This window comes from Nicotiana tomentosiformis, chromosome 2, assembly GCF_000390325.3.
Source record: "Nicotiana tomentosiformis chromosome 2, ASM39032v3, whole genome shotgun sequence".
Classification (NCBI taxonomy): Eukaryota; Viridiplantae; Streptophyta; class Magnoliopsida; order Solanales; family Solanaceae; genus Nicotiana; species Nicotiana tomentosiformis.
Genome location: NC_090813.1, coordinates 140,265,740 through 140,289,065, shown reverse-complemented (window position 1 = coordinate 140,289,065; position 23,326 = coordinate 140,265,740). Strand labels below are relative to the sequence as shown.

Genomic DNA, 23,326 nt, shown 5'->3' with positions numbered 1-23,326 from the left:
CGAGTACAACCGACCCCCTATACTTCATAAGTGTCGAGCCTAACCTCGACGAAGTAGTGACGAGGCTATAACAAGGCGCTCATTATAAACATGTACGATTATAAGTTAAAAAAATAGCATAATAGAGAAACAAGGATTAACATGAAAACCGGAATAGAAGGTACATAACAGAGGGTCCCAGAATATCATCTATGCTCAAATTCACAATACAACACGGGTACAAGATCAACAATCAAGAACAATCATAATATATCTTCTCCATTGTGGCATGCAACCCGATCCACACATATATATATATATATACCAACACCATTGCAACGTGCACCCCAATCTCAAATAACGTATCAATATCATACAACATCAATATCATTGCGGCGTGAAACCCGATCCCAAACAACATATCAATATCCATTACGACGTGCAATCTGATCCCAAATGCAATAGTAATATTATTGCGGCGTGCAACTCGATCCTAAATATATAACATGAATGTACAAATCTACAATCAACTACAGTGTATCTCACAATGAAACACAATAATAGAATTAAACAAATAAAGACATAAGATAGATAAAAACGACTATATAGCAACATACAAAAACATAATGCAAGTAAAGGCAATCAATAAATGAAAACAAGGATACATGGAGACATATAGCAAACTAAGGCATGTAACGAACGAAAGCATGAATTTAACAAGTAAAGGCAAGTAACAACATTAAATAAATGAAGGCAAGAAGTAATTGAAGACAAACAACTAAATATCCCACCCCAAATGCTTAACTCATGACAACGTATATACACTCATCACCTTACATATACATCGTCCCCACACATAAGTCAAGTAGCAAATAGACAAATCAAGTCCTCATTCTCTCAAGTCAAGGTTAACTACGACACTTACCTCTTTCGACAACCAAGTCGATAATCAATCACGGCTTTTTCTTTCGAACAAGCCTCCAAACCAACCGAATTTATCCAATTATTATTCAAACAATTCAAAACAAGCTTTAGACACTACCCACGAATGAAAAAGGTTCAATTTTAATATTTTTTTAAAAAGTCAACAAAAGTCAACCCCAGGCCCGCTTGGTCGAAATTCGATATTCGGGCTAATCTTGATTAACCATTCACCCCCGAGACTGATTAGGTAATTTGTTTTAAAATCCAACCTCAATATGAAGTCTAAATCTCAATTTTACAAAATTCCTAAATTCTACCTACCTTGGAATTCATGGATTTGATGATAAAATTTATGAAAAAATAACTTAAATTTATTGAAAACTAGTTAAAGTTCCTTATCAATGAATTTGGGAAGAAAATCCTCTTAAAAAATTGCTTCTAGTGTATTTGGGGTTGAAAAATAGTGTAAAATGAGCTAAGTCCCGACCTTCCCATCTTTTACCTAGCTGCAGACTTGTTCGCAAGTGCGAGCGACTGATCAAAAATGCAATCAGTGCCACAAACATGCAAGAATCGTAAATGCGACATAACCTTCTCATTTTCGAAGGACACCCCCTCGCAAATGCGAGCTAAACTTCGCAAATGTGAAGCTGTTCCACCTAGCACAATATCGCAAATGCGACACCAAGACCACAAAAGTGATCCCAGACCCAGATCGCAAAAGTGAAAAGTTGTTCGCAAATACGAACCCCAGCCCCCAATTCCCAATTCCCCACTTTACATTTGTGATCCTAACTTGCGATTAGGTTCTCGCAAATGCGAGACCTGCAACTTGACACCAGTAACAACTGATACTAAACTATTCCAAAGCAGTCTGCCATGCTTCTGAAACTCACCAGAGCCCCTCGGGCTCCAAATCGAACATGCAAACAAGTGTATTAGCATCATATAAACTCTCTTGCTACCTCGAATCGTCAAAATAACATCAACTAACAAGAATCAATAATCAAAACTCAAAATTTCAACTTAAAACTCAATTTTTGCCAACTTTCATATAATGCGCCGAAACGTTCTCGGGCCACTCAGGACCCCAACCAAACGTGCGTACAAGTTCAAAAATATTACATGGACCTACCGAAATCTTCAAAACACCGATCCGAGGTCGTTTACCAAAAAGTTGACCATAGTCAACTCTAGCCTTATTTTAAGTAAAAAATCACTTTTTAAAAAAAAATCATATGAAAACTTTCTGAAAAGCGACACGGACCACGCACACAAGTCAATAAATATCAAATGAATCTATGAGAGGTCTCGGAACACAGAAATATCAGTTGTGTTGAAGTCTAAAATTAGTGACTTATCTTCAATATAACCCCGAATCATAAAAACATAAAAATACTAGATGTACCACCAATAGGCTAGGAGTTAAAGCAAGTCTATAAGCAACCTCATCAACTCTCACCAATAACTCAAATGGTCTAATAAATCTTGGACTCAACTTGCCCTTCTTCCAAATTTCATCATGCCTTTCATAGGTAAAATTTTCAAAAGTACCTTCTCACCCTCCATAAATACTACATCACGAAAATTACAACAACAATAACAAACCTAGTGTATCACATAAATAGGGGGTCTAGGGAGGGTATTATGTACGTTGCCTTACCCCTACCTTATGCAGGTAGAAAGGTTGTATCCAGTAGACCCCCGGCTCCAGGCAAGTATGAAAATCACAACCGTATAGAGTACAAATATAGTAATGTAAATGTCATGAAAGCGTTAACAATAGCTAGGAAGTAGAGCAACCAAAACACAGGCGATATCAGGTAGTAATAGAATTTTAACTCTTCTGTATGCTTTGAGCTATCTGAAGTCGTTCTTGAATCAACTTCACCTTCTCCAAAGCATTACATACCAAATTCGTACCCAACAACCTAGTCTCATCATGCTCAAACCAACCAATAGGAGAACGACATTGTCTACCATACAAAGCCTCATACAGAACTATCTGAATGCGGGACTGATAACTTTTATTGTAAGCAAACTCTAGGAAATGTAAGAACTGATCCAAATGGCCTCCAAAGTCAATCATACAAGCTCGCAACATATCCTCAAGAATCTAAATAGCCTGCTCAGACTGACAATTCGTTTGCGGGTGACATTTTATGTTAAGCTCCACCTGTGTACCCAACTCCCCTTGAAGAGCTCTCCAAAAGTGAGATGTGAACTGAGTTCTACGATCTGAAATGATAGAAAAAGCTACTCCATGCAAAAGAACTACCTCTGGATGTAAATCTGGGTCAACCTCTCCAGAGTATAAATAGTCAACACCGGTATGATGTGCACGAGCTTGGTTAACCTATTGATAGTAGCACAAATAGCATCAAAATCCATAGTGATACGCTCTCACTTCCATTATGATATAACCATCTTCTGAGTCAAACTACCTAGTGTTTTATGTTCATACTTAAATTGCTGGCAATTTAAACACTGTAAAACATCACTAACGATGTCTTTCTTCATCCTACGCCACCAATAGTGGTGTTTCAAGTCATTATACATCTTCGTAGTACCTGGATGAACAGAATACCGTGACGGTGAGCCTCCTAAAGTATCAACTCCCGCATCCCATCAACATTAGTTAATACCACTATTTTGTTATAAATTTGAACTGATATTAGTTAAATATGAAATAAATACAAGACCAAATTGTATTCTGAACTATAATCCTACTCTCGATAACCAAATGATCCCTCAAGTTCAGAGTCATTAGAGACATGCATTAGCCCATGGTTTCTTACTTTATATATAGCCTGACAGGGGTTCTGTTGGTTAAAATTTTGGGAAGATAGAAAAACGGGAAATTTAGGATGATGGATAAAAGCAAAAATAGGATCAAGATTCGAAGGCACGATGAGTGCCTAATTGTTTTATTTTATGTGACACGATGAATAACTAATCATTTCATCTTGTCCCTACACAAAATTTGTTATTCCGTCTATTTTATTTTATGTAGCACTATTTACTTATTAACAAATGATTAGGATGGAGTAATTGATTCCAAAAGAATAGCATGTATGTTTCATTTTATGTGGAACATTTCATTTTAAGATTATCACTTCCAAAAAACTTTATTTCTTTTTAAAATTTCGTGTCACTTCCACATAAATTGAAAATGAGGGACTAGTAGATTAAGGTAAGTGTGATATATTTAATTTATGAACTCTACAATTAGCAATATTGAGAATCTTTATAATTCACATACTCTGTATTTTGGAATCCATCATTTTTTTATTTTGAAGGAAACTACCGCAAACTCAATTCAATTGTATATTTGTAGAGCGTTACCTTCTAACAGTGCTTTCTTTTTATAAAAACAGTCAGGTTCTTTACAAGGGACACATTATATGGAAGGATATAGCATTTCGTTAAGACACGAGAATTGCCTAGATATATTTAACTAAACCTCACCAAAATTAATATATCTTGAAATTTCTAAACTACCACATACACTGCAGCTACAAGCCTACAGCACCGATTAATATAAGTCACTAGTAACTGTTATTAGTCTCTTTCTATGCAAGTGTGTGTGATCCTTTTATTCAATACCCGTATTGGTGAAAGATAGCAAGTACATGACAACCTAACCTAGAAATCACAATTATTAAAAAAACTAGTTAATTTGTCCGCGTTTCACGCGGTAATAGAACACGTTATTGCATTTTAAAATATATAATAAAATATTTCAAAAAATCTTACTTATTCTTTTTGATTCTTCAAATTCTAATAGATTAATTTAGGTGAAACTATTTTTAATTTTTCTTTAATAATCATGTAAAGTAAGAAAAGAATCAAGAATTTTGTTCTCTTTAATTTATAGAAATAAATGTTTGAATAGTTCGTTGAAGAAACTTCGTATTGAATGAGAAAGTTTCTAATATTTGAAGAGGGTTAATACATTATCGTTATTCTAAAAAGTCAGAGACGGAGTGTACTCTAATTTTAGAACAACGTCAAAATTTGTTTTGCTTAAGAAAGCAAAAATATTAACCGGAATATGAGATGTGAAATATGCTGCAAATAAACCTAAACTCTATCTAACGAAATATGAACTGGTTCCTTTTCTTTAAAGTAAGTACTTATCAATTTTTATACTATTATTTTATTAAGAAAGAATTAGCTTCTAAGCAACACCATTTAGCATTCGCATTCCAAATCGGGAAAGGGCCGAGAAATGTACCTAAAAATCAAAAAGAAAAGATAAGATAGAAAACGCAAGTACACAAGGATAATTTCTAAAATTATTTCAGGAAGATTAAAGGAAATTTGACAAACAAACGAAAATAAATTCTAGGACAAAAGTAAATGACACCTAATACATAACAATGATTGAAGACAAGGGTGAGAAAAGTGGGATTGATCTTGTAAATCGACAAAGTCATAGATAAGTTTTGAACTTTGTAATCATTCATATGAATTTAGCAACACATTTGACATATAGGCACTAACATGATTATTGATATCAGGTTTGTCTATGTATTTATTATTACCCACATTCATGAGGCAATTTTTTGATGATTAACTATATCATAGGCATATTAGTATTTTAAATCAGGAAAAACCTAAATATACATATAACTACAAAATAAAAAATGAAAGAAAGACAGAGCAAAAAAATTACCTTGAGAGCTTGGAACGTAATATCCATATCTGCTAGACTTCAAAACTAGCTAACCACAGAGTCATCAAAATAATAGATAAATAATGGTGTCGCAAACTAAAGTTATCATTATTTCGTAAATTTAAACAGAAACTCTTGGGAAAAAAAAAAAGTAGACACCTCTTATTAAACTTCATTTGCTCTTCGAGTTTGTTCATTATCAAATTATCATCCTTATGGATCTACATCTTCAGTTTATCATTCTTAACATATATTATCATTATCATATAGTAGTAATGGACCAAAATTGTGAAATAGGGAAGGTTGTAATGGTCTGTAACATTCATTGTTGGGACCGTCTCTTTCATTAATGGGTGGATATTATATTGTATAAAAAATAGCACACAAATATGGAAAAAGGGATAAAAGCCAAAAAAAAGAGAAAATAGATAAATAAGTTCATTGGCCAAAGAGTTGTGCCAACTCATCTCTTATTGTCCCAACTTTATATATATAGAGATTATTTTATTAAGAAAGAATTAGTTTCTAAGCAACACCATTTAGCATTCGCATTCCAAATCGGAAAAGGGCCGAGAAATGTACCTAAAAATCAAAAAGAAAAGATAAGATAGAAAACGCAAGTACACAAGGATAATTTCTAAATTATTTCAGGAAGATTAAAAGAAATTTGACAAACAAACGAAAATAAATTCTAGGACAAAAGTAAATGGCACCTAATACATAACAATGATTGAAGACAAGGGTGAGAAAAGTGGGATTGATCTTGTAAATCGTTAGAGTCGTATGTAAGTTTTGAACTTTGTAATCATTCATATGAATTTAGCAACTCATATGACATATAGGCACTAATATGATTATTGATACCAGGTTTGTCTATGCATTTATTATCATCCACATTCATGAGGCAATTTTTTGATGATTAACTATATCATAGGAGATTAGTATTTTAAATCGGGAAAAACCTTAATGTACATATAACTACAAAATAAAAAATGAAAGAAAGACAAAGAGCAAAAAGATTACCTTGAGAGCTTGGAACGTAATATCCATATCTGCTAGACTTCAAAGCTAGCTAACCACAGAGTCATCAAAGTAATAGATAAATAATGGTGTCACAAACTAAAGTTATCATTATTTCGTAAATTCAAACAGAAACTCTTGAAGAAAAAAAAAGTACACCTCTTGATCTTCATTTGCTCTTCGAGTTTGTTCATTATCAAAGTATCATCCTTATGGATTTACATTCTCAGTTTATCATTCTTAACATATATTATCATTATCATATAGTAGTAATGGACCAAAACTGTAGAATATGGAAGGTTGTAACGGTCCGTAACATTCATTGTTGGGACCGTTTCTTTCATTAATGGGTGGATATTATATTGTATAAAAAAATAGCACACAAATATGGAAAAAGGGATAAAAGCCAAAAAAATGAGAAAATAGATAAATAGGATCCTTGGCCAAAGAATGCCCAACTCATCTCTTATTGTCCCTACTATATATATATATATATATATATATATATATATATACACACACGTGTATGTGATCCTTTTGCTTCAAACTCGGGCAACCAACCGACGCATCTTTAAGTTGATTAGGTTGTAGGAATTTAAGGACACAGTGGGCACTGAATCACAAATTTTAAGGACTATTTTCCTGCCCATACGTGCATATGTTTTCCTCACCACGTTGCCTGCTTTTGCATGTATACCTCTCCATTTTTTCCACCACACAATCTGGCCTGACCAGCCTCTTACTATCTTTGCTACTTGTCCAGTTTAATTGTCTGTCTTTTAAACAAAACTATATACAAAATAATGTACGTATTAGTGTTATATTTATTCAATAGACAATGTTAGGTAACGTTCGCTGTCAATATCATAAGGGTGTATCTCAGATTATTCGAAGTTCAGAAACCCAAGTTGGTTTTACTGGATCTGTCTGTCTGAATTCGAGATCACGTATGTAACCAAAAATAACACGTGCTTATCACGGGCTTAACTGACCGTTTTCCGAAACAACTCCTTGTATATTCCATTGAACAACCTACTCCATGATCGGTTTCTATGCCCGGGAACTTCACCCACGATACTAATTCACTTAACAGCCTAATACTTTAATATGGCCCCCGTTACATGATCTTACGACTCAAATAAAGTATTTGTGATATCTACATTTTTCGCATTATGTTATCCTACAACTAACTGATTGAGAAGTTTGTATATATATCACCTTCAATTTCAATTTAAGAGTGTGAATACGTACAACCCCCTCCCCCTCCCCCCCCAACTCCCAACCCCTCCCAGCTCCCTCAGGTCCATGGCCTTAGGGATGGCAATGAGGCGATGCGGGTGTGGGGCGGTGCGGGTTTCAACCTATGCGTGGCGGTGCGGGTTTGGGCTTTGCGGGGCTGGGGCGGGTCTTTTTTTGAAAAATGTCACATTCCCGCCTAAGGGGCTGAAAACTAACCACGGTCACTAAGGGGCAATGTGGAGTGCGTGTTGTAGTGGGTTATACTATAATTTGGGAAAAGGTATGGATTCAAATTTTTATGGGGTAAATTATTCTAAGATGTGCCATGTATTCAAGGTAGATGCACATTCCTTTGTTTTAAAAACCATCTATATCATGGAAATTCTTCACAAATATAATTGTGTTGTTACTATCTCTTTTTAATAAATCATTTAAAACACTGATGTAGTGCAAATCCTACATAAAGAAATTTTTATCTAACTAAATAGATTTATAATATTAAAAGCGGAACAATAAAAAATATAACTAAATAAAAATGAATTTTTTGTATATGTTAAATCTTTTTTTAAGGGTACAGTACCTTAAGAGTTCAAAAGCAAGAAAGCTATTACTAGTATTAAATCACATGTCTTATTCAACAATTTATTGTCATTTCCTATTTAAAAGTTTTGAAAGATACATACTTAAAAAATACTTATTTTTTGTCTATTGAGAGTGTCATAATCAATAGACATTAATAATGCAAATACTTATAATAAGGGGATATTTGCGTTTTTTAAAATGAGCTGCAAGAACTTGCATTTTTTTAGTTGTCGAATTCAGTATATGAGCAACAAAAGAGCTTTCAATCTTTTGGTTGATTAAATCATAAATTCCAACCAAAAGCTCAAAAAAAATAAAATTGAAAATGCTATACGGGACGGGACGGGTTAAAATCTTTGCGGGTTTATGCGGGTTTGCCCCGTAACAACACCGCACTACACCGTTTGTCATCCCTACATGGCCCATACCCTATATTAAAGAGAGATCATCTTGTTTAAAATGTTCATTTGCACCACAATATATTAGTACAGTGTACTGGATCCTCGGCTTAAGCCTTAACCACACATCAAATTTCCCGCATACATAGATTGTCCAAACTGTGAGAAAAATGGGAAGAAAGGAGAGTAGCAGATATACATCGTGGAGTATTTAACAAAAGATATATTCCCATAATATTTTGGCCTACGCAATTGAACAGTTTTTGTTTTCTAATCACGACAAGATAGTCCATCTTTCAATTATTTTGCTATTCATTGACAAAGTTCCTATTCTTTTACAGTAGATTTGAGTTTTGACCCTCTAGTTACCAACCAAGAATAAATCTTTGGATCTGATTATTTCATTAATGGCTATGAGGCCTTCACTGTGTTGAAGACATTCTCTTCATGAGCACATGCTTGTAGGACCTCTATGAGCACATTTCAAAGATTTCCATCAATTCAATGATTTAGATTTAAGACAAGAATTATTATTTTTTCCATTTTCTGAATCTTACTTTTTTCTACTCCGAGACGAAGTAAAGACTAAGTTTGATTGACATGGGGACAAAGGTGCACATGTAAGTCAATGATTTCTCACATCATCTATTATCATAAAAAGTAAGTTTGGCTCTAAATTGTATATATGTAAACCGAATTAGGTACTCTCTTAGTTTCTTAGACTCTCAGGGAGACTTCGTTTAATAGTGTGCTCTTTTCTCTTGTACAGGTTTGAAATGGAATCTATCATTAGTTTTGTATTCAATTATGGCAAAACGCACTAAAAAACCCTAAACTATTAGTTATTCACACTTTTAACCAAATTAAAAGCATTGGAACTGCAATTTTTGATACAACAGGCTTATAAGTTGCTGTTTCTTTGTTTAACTAATCACAATTTACATTTACTAGCACACGTTTGAGGAAAATGGAAACCAAGATATAAGTTTTCCCTGCCGACACTGTATGTTGCTCAACTAGGAACACTTTACGAAATGGACTTCCAATCGAATCAGAAGCAGAAACTCTTGATGCAAAATGAGTTCTAGAAGTAATTCACCAATGGTTCAACCTTAATATCTGTTTCGTCCTAAAATATAATTGTCTGCAGGCTTCACTTCTAGACCTCACAAAGAAGAGCACTCATCAACATTCCCTCAAGGTTCATGAAAGGTACTGGAAGATATTACCATCTATCCAAAAGGGACTATTTGGTTTTAAAACACTACAAAAGATCATAATCCAGCACTAAACAGAGGCACAACAAAACACTCATGGATCACTGAACGATGAGAAACTGGACCGATCCATATTATACCGGCCATCTGAAAATCACTCAACTTTCCAGCTCTCTCTAGGATCTAGACCACAGAGTTAAAATTCCACATCGAATGTGTCTTACTTCTTAGATTACAACGGAGCAGGAGTGTAAGTCACTAATACTGCCAATACAATGAATTTAAGAACTCAAAACCTGATCAAATGAAATCCAACACGGGGCAATCATCTTCTTACAGGGGGCACAACACCCCGACCAGATGCTGCTCCACGACCTGCAGCCTGAGCCTGCAAACGAGATGTTTATAATCAGGTACATTTCTTCACTAGAAGAATTACAATTCTTGAGCCAGCTAAAACACAACAAATTCTTCATAACATCCTCCTCTCTTTTTTCATGTTAAAAAGCAAATCTTCATCACATCCTCTCCACTCCTCCCCTCCCACGCAAAAGAGAATCCCACAAAAATTCTTGAATAAAGGATCAAAATATACAACTCACAACCTAGAGCAGCCAGCAAGGGACACGTTATAGTTTCGTGAAATAAGGGTAGGAAGAAGCAAAAGTGACAGAGTTGACAGCTTTCTTAAATTGGATGAAGCTACAGATAGAAAAGTCAAACTTCCTGTAAGAAGCAAAACTAAGGAATACAGGATAAGTAAATCAATCAATCCCACATCCCTTCACCCCCCCCCCCCCCCCCATTTTTTTTTTCAAATCTCCTTCCTTTTCTTTGAACAAACTTGGTATTGGCCCCACCATTTTGCGAAGTCAATCAGAGTAACTGCATATGCCTAAATTATACATGAGATAGTATGTGGTAAAAGTTATGCTTAGTAGTTAGCATCAAACAAAAAAGGCAAGTAGACGGAAAAGATAGAAGTAACACTCACTTTAGCTCGCATTGCAATAGCACGTCCCCGTCCAACACCAAGTGATGTACCTTTGCCCTTCAAAAGTGAAATCAAACGTAAGCAAATCACTTAAAAGAAAACAAGGATAAACCGAACCAAAGACGAATGCAACAGCGAATTACCTTAATTCTAGCTTCTAGACGCTTGAACATGGGGGCATTTTTAAGCATATCAGGGATTATCATGAACCTGGTAGAAATTCAAGTTCAGTATATGCTCTTACCAGGAAATAGCATAAAATCATGCAAAAGGAATCTGTATACCTGACTTTACTGCCTCTAATAAAAACATGCTCCAGTTGTGACACCCGTCCATCCTGCATTGATCAAAATTAGAAACTAATGTCATATTTTAGAGGGAAAAAACCTAGTAGGTCTATAGAAAAATGTAACATTTCTTTTTCTCTGAGTAACTGGAAAAAGAACCAAATATTGCAGCTTATAAGGTGAATCGTTCATCCAACATCAAACACGCAGCAGTGGATGCAAAACAAGACTTCCTAGCATTTCATGAGATCAGTTTCTTTCTTATTTTTCTTTAGCAAACGTTCCCCACTACACCAAGGCATATCATTAACTACCCTAGGAGTGTCAATGCAAGGACTGAAAACATCACTTTATTTTAAAAGATTGACTAAGATTTGGATGCTTTATCTAATCATATTGATTCTTTTTTTCCCCATTGACAATACATAGATAGCCCCTTTAAGTTGTCACCAGCGATCAGTTAAACACTTTAACTTTCCAAGTGATAGATAAACACTTCTAATAGTTAGAACTGTTCCTTGTAAACATTTGAGTCCACAAGATAACCTGCATAAAACTCACACACTGTTTACCGTTAAATAAACCAACCGCATAGTGACACATGTAAACTAGAAAAACAAATTGACGCCTATAATTTAAAAAATAAATATTATAATAGCTAAACCCAAAAACCAAAATAAAAATTAATCCCACCACCTTTTCTTCTTTCCACCCCCACCCCCCTTTTTTTCTCCATTGCTCTGCAAAATGAAAAATTCTCGACCCCTCCCTTTTCTTCCCCCCCCCCCTTTTTCTCCATTGCTTCCTCACTAGAGACCCAAACTTCTCCCCCTCCTAATACAACCAGTGGCTAATAAAACGAGCATCAACAAGAGGAAACACTTCATAACCAAATAGATTATGAAATTCTGAAATTTAAAACAAAAGTATTTTAAGGATTTGTAACCAGTTTTCATGTCAGAGGATATGGATGGGGTTTTCGGGTGGAGTTGTGGCCTGAGGTTTATCCGGTAATGGGGGTGGGAATGTGAATTTTTATGGGTGGTCAATGAATTAGTATAGACTTATTTTGTGTCAAAATTGAAGAGAGGTGGTGGATTTATGGCAGACAGTGGCGGCAGATGAGTAGGAGCCACTCAGTGTTGTTAAAAGCGACAGCTTCCTCGCTTAAAGCGAGAAGCGATGCGAAGAGAGGCATCTGGCGCTGAAACGTATCAGGTACACAAAAGCGATCGCTTTCCCTAAAAAAGCGAGGAAGCGAACAAAGCGAGCACTTCTCTTTATAATTGGGCGGCCAACGTTTATTAATTAAAAAGGCTCTTTTTTTTTAACTTCAAGATCATCAAGTTTGGTCCCAGGTATGTGATTTCCTCCTCCTCCTCCTCCTCCTTTTTCTTTTTCTTTCACTGTTTCAGTGTCCAAATAGTAGCGAAATGCTGGCAAAAAAATTTTTCCCCTTCAGTTCTTCTTTTTCTCATTCTCCTCTTCTTCATTTTCTTTCACTGTTTCAGTGATAAATTGCAGCGAAATGCTGCCCATTTTTCGTTTCAGTTATACTGCCATTTTTTGGCATACTTTCTGCCATTTTTTTCATATCATTTATTCTTAGTTGTCTATGCAATAGTTGTTTTATTGTCATTCTCTTCTTCTTCTTCTTCTTCATTGTCTATGCAGTATTTATTTTAATTTTTTTTTTTTAAATTCCGCTTCACTTCAAAAAAGCGAGTGCTTCGCTTCTCGCTTTAAGCGAAAAGGGGTCTATCGCTTTTCCTCGCTTCACGCTCTTCACAACACTGGAGCCACTGGTGTTTGCGTGAGGAAGATTTGTTTGCGGAGATAAATTTTTTGGGAGAGAAGGTGGAAATATTTTGGAGAAAAAAGGAAAATGCGGTGTGACCCACACATAAAAAATAATTTAAACTAAAAAAAAAAAAAAAAAACATAATTAAAGTCCTCCCCCGTTCAATTATTAGTGACACAACTAATTTGCCATGTCAACACAAGGTGTTTAAAAAGGACACATTTGGTAAAAAGAGGTGTTTATCTGGCCACTCGCCTTAAAAATTATCAAGGACAAGGACAGCAGTGGCGGACCAACTTGGTTTTTTCCCTGTTCTGCTAATGCACTGCAGAGTAAGTTGCACCCACAACAAAAATGGAAGAGAAGAAACCAACGAAGGGAAAACTTGAGAAACAAAAACATGGGCAGCACTTCAACTACCAGAAATACACACTTGATCTAATAGAACATCAGAAAGCTAAAAAATTAGACAAACTTTGGAAGCAATGAGTTTGTTTGGTTTATCACTATATTGAAAAATTTTCTATTTACATTCTTCGTGAAAGTGGGGAGCCTTGGCGTAACTGGAAAAGTTGTTGCCATGTGACCATGAGGTCACGGATTCGAGCAGTGGAAACAGCCTCTTGCAGAAATGCAAGGTAAGACTGCGTACGATAGACCCTTGTGGTCCGGCCCTTCCCCGGACCCCGCGCATAGCGGGAGCTTAGTGCACCGGACTGCCCTTTTCATTCTTCACGGAAGGTGTGATCTTTCTATCCTTTTACATTATAGTTACTGGTAAAGGTGTTTGGTATACGAAAATAAAAATATGTCTCTTGCGAATCTCCAATCATCTTCCATTAGCTATCTCCAACCATCTTCCATTGCTAACCAGAACAGATTTCTCCAGTTCATAATTTGGTAACATGAAATAATCAACCTCTCTGATGAAAGTGATCGAAACCACCTAATATGCAAACAAAAGCAGAGCCGCAGAACCTTCGGCTAAATTTGTTTGATTTTCTAAATTAGTGACAATTTATTGTTGCAATGGAAAAATTATTAAAGAATAGTACCAAGAGTCCAATTAATAAGTAGTACAACCCCAACAATATGCATCTTAGTACACACAAGCTACATTTGAAACGAACTAAGGAAATTAACTATCCTATGCGTGTACATTTTCACTTTTAAACAAAAAGACTAAGAGAGCTAATTGACAATTTTTGAAGGCCAAGAGACGGGGCCCTACAGGTGGGACTTCCACATGGTAGTTAACCTTTTGCTGTCTCCTTTGACAAGGTAAATGTGGATACTAATCTGGTGCTACACCTTCCCTCAATTGAAAGTAAAATGATGAGCTTCTCCGCTCCGATGAAAGACATATGACGAGGAAAAAGGAGCATCGGGTCTTATTGGGATTTTTTTAAAGCAGCACATAGTTTCAGCTGGGAGACGGACGGAGATAAGTTTTTGGGATAATGCTTGGTTGGGTCATACCCCCTTAAGCTACATTTTACAGATCTTTACTGCTGGCCGGCAGCCAACCATGCAGCATATATTGCACATTATAGCTCTACTCAAGGCTGGAATATTCTTCTTAGAAGGAGTTGCAACGACGACCAGGAAGTGGATAGAAATGTTATTTTACTGTAATAACTTGTCTTCTGCACCAACTTTCCAAACAGGAAGGATTGCATCTGCTGGAAGGGCGAAAAGGATGGTATTTTCTCAGTAAAGACATGCTACTCATTATTTCTCAACTCATCAAATACAAAATCCTCTTTACCATGTAGACAGATTTGCAGAAGCTAAAATCCCTACAAAGTTAAATGATTTACTTGTTTGGTAGGTAAAAATGTATGTCTAACTCAATGCAACCTAATGCATAGAGCTATTTGCGGTAGATACCCTCTTTGTAAAGAAAAATTAGAGAAAGCCAACCATGTGTTTCTTCAATGTAAGATTTACAAAGAAATTGTGGGATCTATTCTTCGATCTCCTGAGACTCAAGTGGGCTACGCCAAGAGATGTCCTAACATTCTTTCAAGGATAGGTAAAAGGGGGCTGAGTCATATTGACTCAAGACTACGGAATGCCATCTCAACAAACGTCTGATGGACCATATGGAGAGAGAGGAACTCCAGAACTTTTGAAATTGAAGACAAAATGGAAAATGTAATTAATCTTAAGTTTTCTGTATTCCAATGCTTTGTTGTTGGAGCAACATGACAGCTATACATGATACACAGGATGTAGAAGTCATGCTTGATTTTATTAGGTCATGATACAGTCAGTGAGGACTAGCTTTTGGTTGTAACTGTTTCATACCACCAGCAATCACTTGATGATGGTTTCATATATAAAATTACCTTATCAAAAAAGATGTAACATAGAGTTATAGCTGCGATGTTTTTCATTATCTTCAGTGAGCATGCCCTAAAAGAATGTTTCAGGATGCAGAAAGATGGCCATGCTGCAGCCAAAAATAAAAAACAACCTCCATCCTTCTCTATACAGGCTTTCTATACAGGCTTTGTTTTCGAGGAATTGGGGAACTTGATCCCTTATTGACCAATGAACAGAATTTCTACAATTCCCTCTTTTCTCGGCAAAGGAAAACTGAGAAAGGAAAAGTCTAAAAAACACTACCAAATTTTCCTAGTTATCAAATGCTCCTTTGCAACTTACAAAAATTAACCAAGTACGACCACCTCTTTTAATGTACTTGAAATCCTACTGCCCATGGCTAAGCAGGTGTGTTAGACCAGGAGATGTTCTTCACTTTCTCAAAATAGAGTTGTTTGGTAGTTAAAATACTTTTATTTCCAGAAAACACAACATAATCTCTCATTTGAACACCATATAATTTCAAAGAGAGCTGAATATTAACTTCTAAAGGAAAAACAACAATAGGGTAAGAAAGACCAGGAGATTGAAATAACGCCAATAAATGAAAGATTTCAGACAAGTCAATAAAATTAATAACTGATGCATTTGGCCAGGAACCTAAATTCCCAGTGGCCCGAGATTTTCCCAGAAACAATAAGGAAGTAGGTTCAATGCTATACCCACTGGGTGCAAACAATTTCTGAGGGCCATCGGACTGGGTAAAACCTGAATTAACCGTAGTGCACTTGCGGGAAACTCCTTGCCGAGGGCCTGTGCACCCCCGGGATTAGTCGGGGCTCAAAGAGACTCGGACACCCGGTGCAAAATCAAAAAAAAGTAGGTTCAATGCTATAACTATCTCTCCAACAAAAAATGTAAACTCTGAAACAACCTAAAAGAAATTATGCTACTCAGAGGGCTGTCCAGAACTTCATATTGCAGCGCTACCTGAACTTCTTAAATCTAACTCCCACTGCATCTAAAACAAAGGTCTAGAGACTTAAACGGCAAAAAGACACCCTAGAGCTCGATTTCTTTGTGTTTTAGCAATAACAAGTGGAGCAAGTAAATCAGAGACCAGACTATTTGCAGCTTACTGAAAAAAAAATAAAGCTATAAGCATTTCCTAGGTTTTACATGATACTTGAGTGTCTACTTCCTGAATGGCTAAACTTCAGAAATATAAAAGTTATCTTGGGTAAAGGTTACACAGGTGCCATTAATCTCACTTTTAGCTTCCGTACCGATATTCAGCTAGGTTCTTCTATAACGGTGGACGGTGGTGCCCGGTCAGCTCACCTCGACTATTATATCGATAACTTGCTATCTCTCACCAACACATACTGGTAACTTTGCCTAAGGTTAGACAATGGGAAGAGATCACCTAATTTTTTTTGTCTCTGCTTGGATTTGAATGCCGGCCTCTAAGGTTTGCACCCACTTCATTGACCAATCACACACTTTGGGTGCTCAATTAGTTTCTTATGTTAACTACTCCGACTATCCAGAAAAGAATGACGGTTAAGACTACCGGGGTTAAGCATCTAAACTTTTGTGTGAATTCAAATCCCATTCATTTATACTTCCCTTAAAATAAAGTTTACATAATTAGCAACTGCATAAAACATAAAAGATCTAAATATTAATTTCAACAACAGAAAACAAAGCATTTTCCTCGGCATCTCCATTACTGTCTTTTCTTCTAAATTATACTGTGACTATGCTTTTCCTGAGCCGAGATCTATCAGAAACATGCTTTCTACCTCCACGAGGTAGGAGTAAGGTCTGCGCACACACTAACCTCCCCAAACTCCACTTTGAGGGATTACACAAGGCTTCTCAAAGGTTTGTAAAACACAACATTTGATAAGAAAGCTAAACTAAGACGGTGAATGACAACGAAACAGGAAAATGTATGTTAAAAAGCCGTACTTTAGCACTATAATTGGTGTTCTCGAGCTGTGTATTCCATTAGTCCTCGCACTCAGCTACTTCACTACCCAAAAGTAGTGATAAACATTTAAGTTTTCCATGTGAATTTGGTGTCATTTTTTAATTCTTATAAAATTAAATTTACCTAATCAGAAACTACATAGAACATAGTGTTAATCACGTGAGATTGTAAAAAGTAGGGTTTTAGATTATAAGAAACATCAAAAATGCATTGACGAAAAGTTAAACTAAAACAAGATCAAAACGAATTAGGAACTATGTATGTATGAAAGACGTACTTTAGCAGTGTAAGTGATGCTTTCGAGCTGGCAATTCCAGTTGTCCTCGCACTCCACCATACTTCCTCTGTAAACCTCACCGCTCTTCATCTCTACAGTCACTATATGACCCGTCGCCTCGTGTAGAAGCTTGACCGGTATGCCTAAGCTTCGACTCATCTTTCTCTCTCACTCTTTCTCCTTAGTCTGCCGAAAACGTAATGCTGTTGGCTAGCTTGTAGTTTGTATAGAACCCACGACGACTGTGACGCAAACTGAGGAAATCAAACAAACATAAGTACCGCGAACCTGATAAAACTTTAGGGCAAATTCTTTCGGGTCCTCTGCCGATATCAAGTTTGATCTAAACGGGTCGTGTTTGCCTGCGTAGGCTTTCTTTTCTCTTTCTTTTTTGGGGAAGGGATATATTTGGGATCTATTTAGAAAAATTAATCCAAATAGTTCTCCACTCAATTAATTAATTCAAAATAATTGATGATATATATATATATATATATATATATATATATATATATATATATATATATATATATATATAACGAATATTTTATACTAAATGTTGAATGACAAAAATATCCTTAAAATGTTTGATCGACTTTTATACCCTTATATTTTGTCAAAAAGATAGTTCCATATTGGATAAAATAGTAATATCTAATACGAATTTGTTTAATATTTGGGAATCTGACACCAACTAATGATAGAACTTTTTAAAATTATAATTGAATGAAAAGTTCTAATACTATACTAATTGTACCATGACAATTACACGAAACAATAGTGGAATCCCATATGCTTCGAGTTTCAAACCCATAACAATACCCCCACGCATGAAACACATATGGCCTCTATATAAATAATTTTATTGTATTCACGTTATTGCAACACAAAATATCTATACGCGGATCTTTTAAAGGTAATTTTCGTCTCTTTTAGTATCATATTTTATAGATTAGATTTTGGCTCTCTAACATAACCAAAAGAAAGCTACTGACAATTACGAAGTTGAATGTTTAATTTTGTGCATGTTGGCTGATAATTCATCCACATCTTTATTGGTTGTTAAGAACGATTTTTATTTGTTTGTTGGGAGGGATATTGATGTAAAGATTAAATTAAGTTACACTCGGAATAGTGGGAATACAGTCTCTACATCCCATCCAAAGGAACTATATTGTAATAGGAGGATACTTAAAGAGGAAGATGAGAATATATTAATTAATAGAGAAGGTTTAATTTGCGGCATCAACCGATGAGAATGGATGAGGAAGTTAGAAGGAATACTGAATGGTATGTTTTTAAATAACAAACTAATCCATTTGTATCGTACTTTAAATAATTTTGTTGTCTTAGATGAGAGTCATATAATTTAGATTTCTTCTTTACGTGAATATTCAAACGTATGCTTAACTCCGGCCTTCAGCTACATCTCCTATACAAAAATTTAGGTAAAATAAATATACCAGCAATCTACTTGATTATTCTTTTATTAAATAATTAAATATTAAAATTTTGATTTGGACAATATCAATCAAACCATGTTTTATTGATTATTTCATAACGTTCTCAATAGATGACAAGTACAGACATACTTACAAAGAATTCACATAGTATTATGTTTAGAATCCTTAACCGATAATATGAAATAGAAAAAAGATTTGTATTCGGTCTAATCGCTACATATCACATTTTTTCCTACATCATTTGCATGAAAAATAATTTTTTCTTTTTGTAATATTTTCCAAAAATTTAATTTGGAATTCTTTCATAAATTATTGACTTAAGAATCTTGTGCAATGCACGAACGTAGAAACTTGTATATTATAAAAGTATGAATACAATGTTGGTTGACCAAAATAACTCTAAAATACATAAATTTAAAGGTTACTCTAGTAAAACATAATAAAAATAGAGTTCTAATTAAGTACTACATTTGGATTTTGATACCAAAGATCGGCTACTATTTATCTACTTGGATTAAAAAGCACATTAACAAAACTTATATAATCAAGTCAAATAGCACAACTTTCACCAAAATTTGTCCTACTAAAAAAGCTTTACTCACTCGAAATAAAAAAAGTTTTCCTCAAACTATCCCCATAATTAATATTAAGACCCTCCTTATAAACTGCTTCAATATCAAATTGTCCATTTGGAACTCAATTAAAAAAATTCGAAATTTCTTCGTAGAAGTTCTCAGCTAAAAACCCTACTCCCTGGCCACCATATATATTGTTATTGTTTTTTGTTGCCTCGCGATGAGAAAAGTATCTATTAACAACATTAATATCGTTGAATCTAGCGTTTACAACATGGACGTGTGATAGTGCATTGTGTTTGATGAACTTTTTGATGTTGCGTTAAAAACTTTATCCTAACCGCAACATTGATAGTTCCTCAAATGTGGAGAAAAATATTGAAAATAGGAGCGATGATTCTAAGTTTGAAGATTATGTTGGATATTAACTTAAACATCCTCACTTAATATTTGAGCGGGCCCAAATGAACAAACTTTTTCCTACGCAAAATAGGACAATTCCGGGATTGGACGTGCGCGGCCACGTACCTGGAGGTGTGCTCGCGCATATGGCCGCGCACTTTGGATAGTGTTCTACCTGACTTGCGCGCCCAGTGTGCGCTCGCGCACCTAGGTGGCGTCCTGCTCAATTCTTCGTTTCTCTCGTTAAGTGCACTATTGTCTGTTGATTCCCGAACACGATCCCAACTTAATCCTTGGGTTTTTACTCAGACTTCAAAGCTCCAGAATAGCTTGAATTCATTCCAAAACATCTACATAGCTAGGAATCACTCCTACAAGGCATAAAACACACAATTAGTGCAAAACACTAGTGATTAAAGCTTAACTCAATCAAAGTGCAGTAAATTAGAGTGCAATAAACGACTAAAATACGAGATTATAGCCTACCATCAACACCCCACACTTACCATCTCTCGTCCTCGAGCAATCAAAGTGCGCTTTATAAAGACACGACCTTTTAAAACAACTCTCCTAACTCATCATACCAAGAATATTTAAAATAGACTAAGCACAATAGTGTAACATCCTAACCTCAAGATCTGACTCACAAGCACCATGCATTATTTATAACCTCTCACTTACTCCAACATAGAGGTCAACGATATTACCTTTCCTTCATGAATCAAGTGCCCTTACACAACAATAGAGAGTAGTTCCATAAACAATTGACATTAAGAACAACTAGGAACTCAAGATAGAAAGAATTCACTCTCTCATAAATAACACTCATATGCCACAAAAGATGAACCATAGGCTTGCCCATAGTGTAAGACTCTACTAATTGAGCTCATTCAGTCGAGGATCAAGTAGGACTTTAATTGGTTATAATGTAAGCTGCGGAACGGGTATGATACAACTTGGATATAAGAGTGACTACACCTACCTAAGCACTTTAATACATATAATTTACCTTTCAAAATCCCACACTTATGTCAAACCATAAATTTCACCTTCACATCAATATATATTAACTCCCTACTTCTTTAAGCACAATTACATCAACAGTTACCACTGTCAAAGAATATTTGCACAACAATACAACATTTTTTTTCTTTTTTTTTCAATTCAAGTGGCTCTCACTTTCTTTTTAAAAACAGTGCACCTTTCTCCTTATTTCAATAGTTCCACTCAAAAGCCAAACCAATTATTCTACATCCTACGTTTACACAGTTCATAACAATTTCAAGTGCTCATGAGAGGTACAAGGTTCAAATAGATGGTCAATTCAAACAAATGGGTAAGGCTTGTAATATGGTTGCCAAAGAAACAGGATCTCAGGCTCAAAAGGGTTAACTAAGATACATAACAATTAGGTGGGTAAACACATATATCTGGCTTAATAAAGAAATGTCTATATCACTTCTAAAATTGCATAAAACTACTATTTCGCTTTGCAAACACACGGGGCAAGTTCTAGACATCAAATGCAATGCACAGAATGACACAAACCTCACACACACTTGGCACATAACTCACTCAAGATTGGATCATCAAGACACTCTAGTCAAGTAGTAAATCAAAGTTAGTATCATACACTTTAAGGTACTTATACAAGAGTCAAAAATTGAGCCTAAGCGTCACAACTAAAGCACTCGCTATTCTCAAGGCATAATAAGGTTAAGAGACATTGTCTTCAGTTCAAATCACAGCACAAAGTTTTCTACTACTAACAAAAATTAAAAACTAACTACAATCGGTTCAAATAAAACCCTTGGAAAAGAATCGCAACCCAAAGAAAAAACATAAGGAGTTCATCATTCAATCCTCACTCAAGACAAGAGTTTGGATCGTTTTATGTTTTCCTTTACTTTAAACATACTTATGATGAATTGCTTTATATCTATGGAGTAGTTATCTTTAGAGTTTGATGGATTTGGTGTATTGATATTTGTTTGTGGATTATAACTCTAGTTTTTATGTATTGAATCGTTTTGGTTGATTAAATTGTTACATCTATATTCACATGTTCATGTAATCAAGAGAGGCATAACTTGTGATATCGTTGCATTATCTTGTTGGTTGAGTTCATTAATTCTTCTTAGTAATCGAAAAAGGCTAGTTGAATTATTGTTTAACCCTAGTTAGGAGGATAATCGAGAGAGGTTCTCCTAAAGACCAATCCACTACGAATTCTTGTATATCTTTACTGAGCTTAAATTGGTTCATATTGTGAGGTTGAGACTTAATCGAGAGAGGAGTTTCTACTAAACGTTTGAACTAATAATTGAGTGAATTCGAGAGACTCACTTGAATATTAGAAGTGAATTAACTAGAGTTAAATCCCAAATATTTATCTTACACCTATTCAATCAATCCCTATTTTCTCCTATTTATATCTTTCCTATTTACTTTTGTTCGAGTGTCATTCGTCAATAAGTTAGACTCTTAGTTAATTGTAGTTTTAAATAACATAATTTTCAATTGTTGATCATCTTGGATAGCAACCAAGCTATAAACTACGAAAATATTGTTTAACTCAAATCCCTATGGATACGATATTATATTATACTATATTCGACTAGTGAGCATATTTAAGTGTATTTTTGCGCTCGTCATCTATCTAGTAGTACAAGTTTCAAACTCATATGACTTCTTGTTGGGTTCAAAATAAAAATGGGATAGAGAGATTAAGGTTTCAATTTTGAAGTTGGCAGAAATGTTCTGGACCCCCCTCCCCCAATCTTGGCAATTTTTGTTTACTTCCCCCTTAAAATTCACGTGGTCTTTAATACCCACCCGAACTTGATAATTTGATAGTCTTGATCCCCCAGATGTTGATGTGGCAAAGAGCATGAATACACTTTCTTTTAAGAGCGTGGGAGGGAAGAAAAATAAAAAAATCATCTTCCAAGTGAGGGTATTTTACAAATATTAATTTCCACATAATCAAATATAATAATTTATTTATTTCAATTGTATTTCTAATTGTTTCTTCTTAATATACATTACATATTTTATCCCAAATGTATTTTTTAGATATAATAAATATAGCAATTATGTATTTCTTATCTTTTTTCCGGCTCAAAACTATAAAAGTTGGTTGAAACTCCATTTATTTTAGCCAAAT

At 35.1% G+C, this 23,326-nt stretch overlaps 1 protein-coding gene and 1 long non-coding RNA gene across 2 annotated transcripts; both read right to left on the bottom strand.

Annotated features, from left to right (window-relative positions):
- Window positions 1–2,954: 2,954 nt before the first annotated feature.
- On the bottom strand, window positions 2,955–7,858 carry LOC117280836 (uncharacterized). The gene is made up of 2 exons (XR_004511430.2): window positions 5,582–7,858; window positions 2,955–5,140 (listed from the first exon to the last, which is right to left on the bottom strand). It is a non-coding gene; the product is annotated as an uncharacterized lncRNA (long non-coding RNA).
- A 2,008-nt stretch (window positions 7,859–9,866) lies between these two features.
- LOC104113419 (small nuclear ribonucleoprotein SmD3b-like) lies at window positions 9,867–18,109 on the bottom strand. The gene is made up of 5 exons (XM_009623574.4): window positions 17,721–18,109; window positions 11,316–11,368; window positions 11,175–11,241; window positions 11,032–11,088; window positions 9,867–10,425 (listed from the first exon to the last, which is right to left on the bottom strand). Exons 1-5 carry the CDS (start codon window positions 17,877–17,879, stop codon window positions 10,363–10,365), a joined length of 399 nt encoding a protein of 132 aa, XP_009621869.1. The 5' UTR covers window positions 17,880–18,109; the 3' UTR covers window positions 9,867–10,362.
- Between the last annotated feature and the right edge of the window lie 5,217 nt (window positions 18,110–23,326).

Bases quoted from the DNA above. Each gene is read 5' to 3' on its own strand.
- LOC104113419 (XM_009623574.4), bottom strand. From the start codon at position 17,879: ATGAGTCGAAGCTTAGGCATACCGGTCAAGCTTCTACACGAGGCGACG. The intron at 11,089-11,174 runs GTAATTCGCTGT...TCACTTTTGAAG, and splicing joins GTCTAGAAGCTAGAATTAAG to GGCAAAGGTACATCACTTGG. The intron at 10,426-11,031 runs GTGAGTGTTACT...TCTCGTTTGCAG, and splicing joins CTATTGCAATGCGAGCTAAA to GCTCAGGCTGCAGGTCGTGG.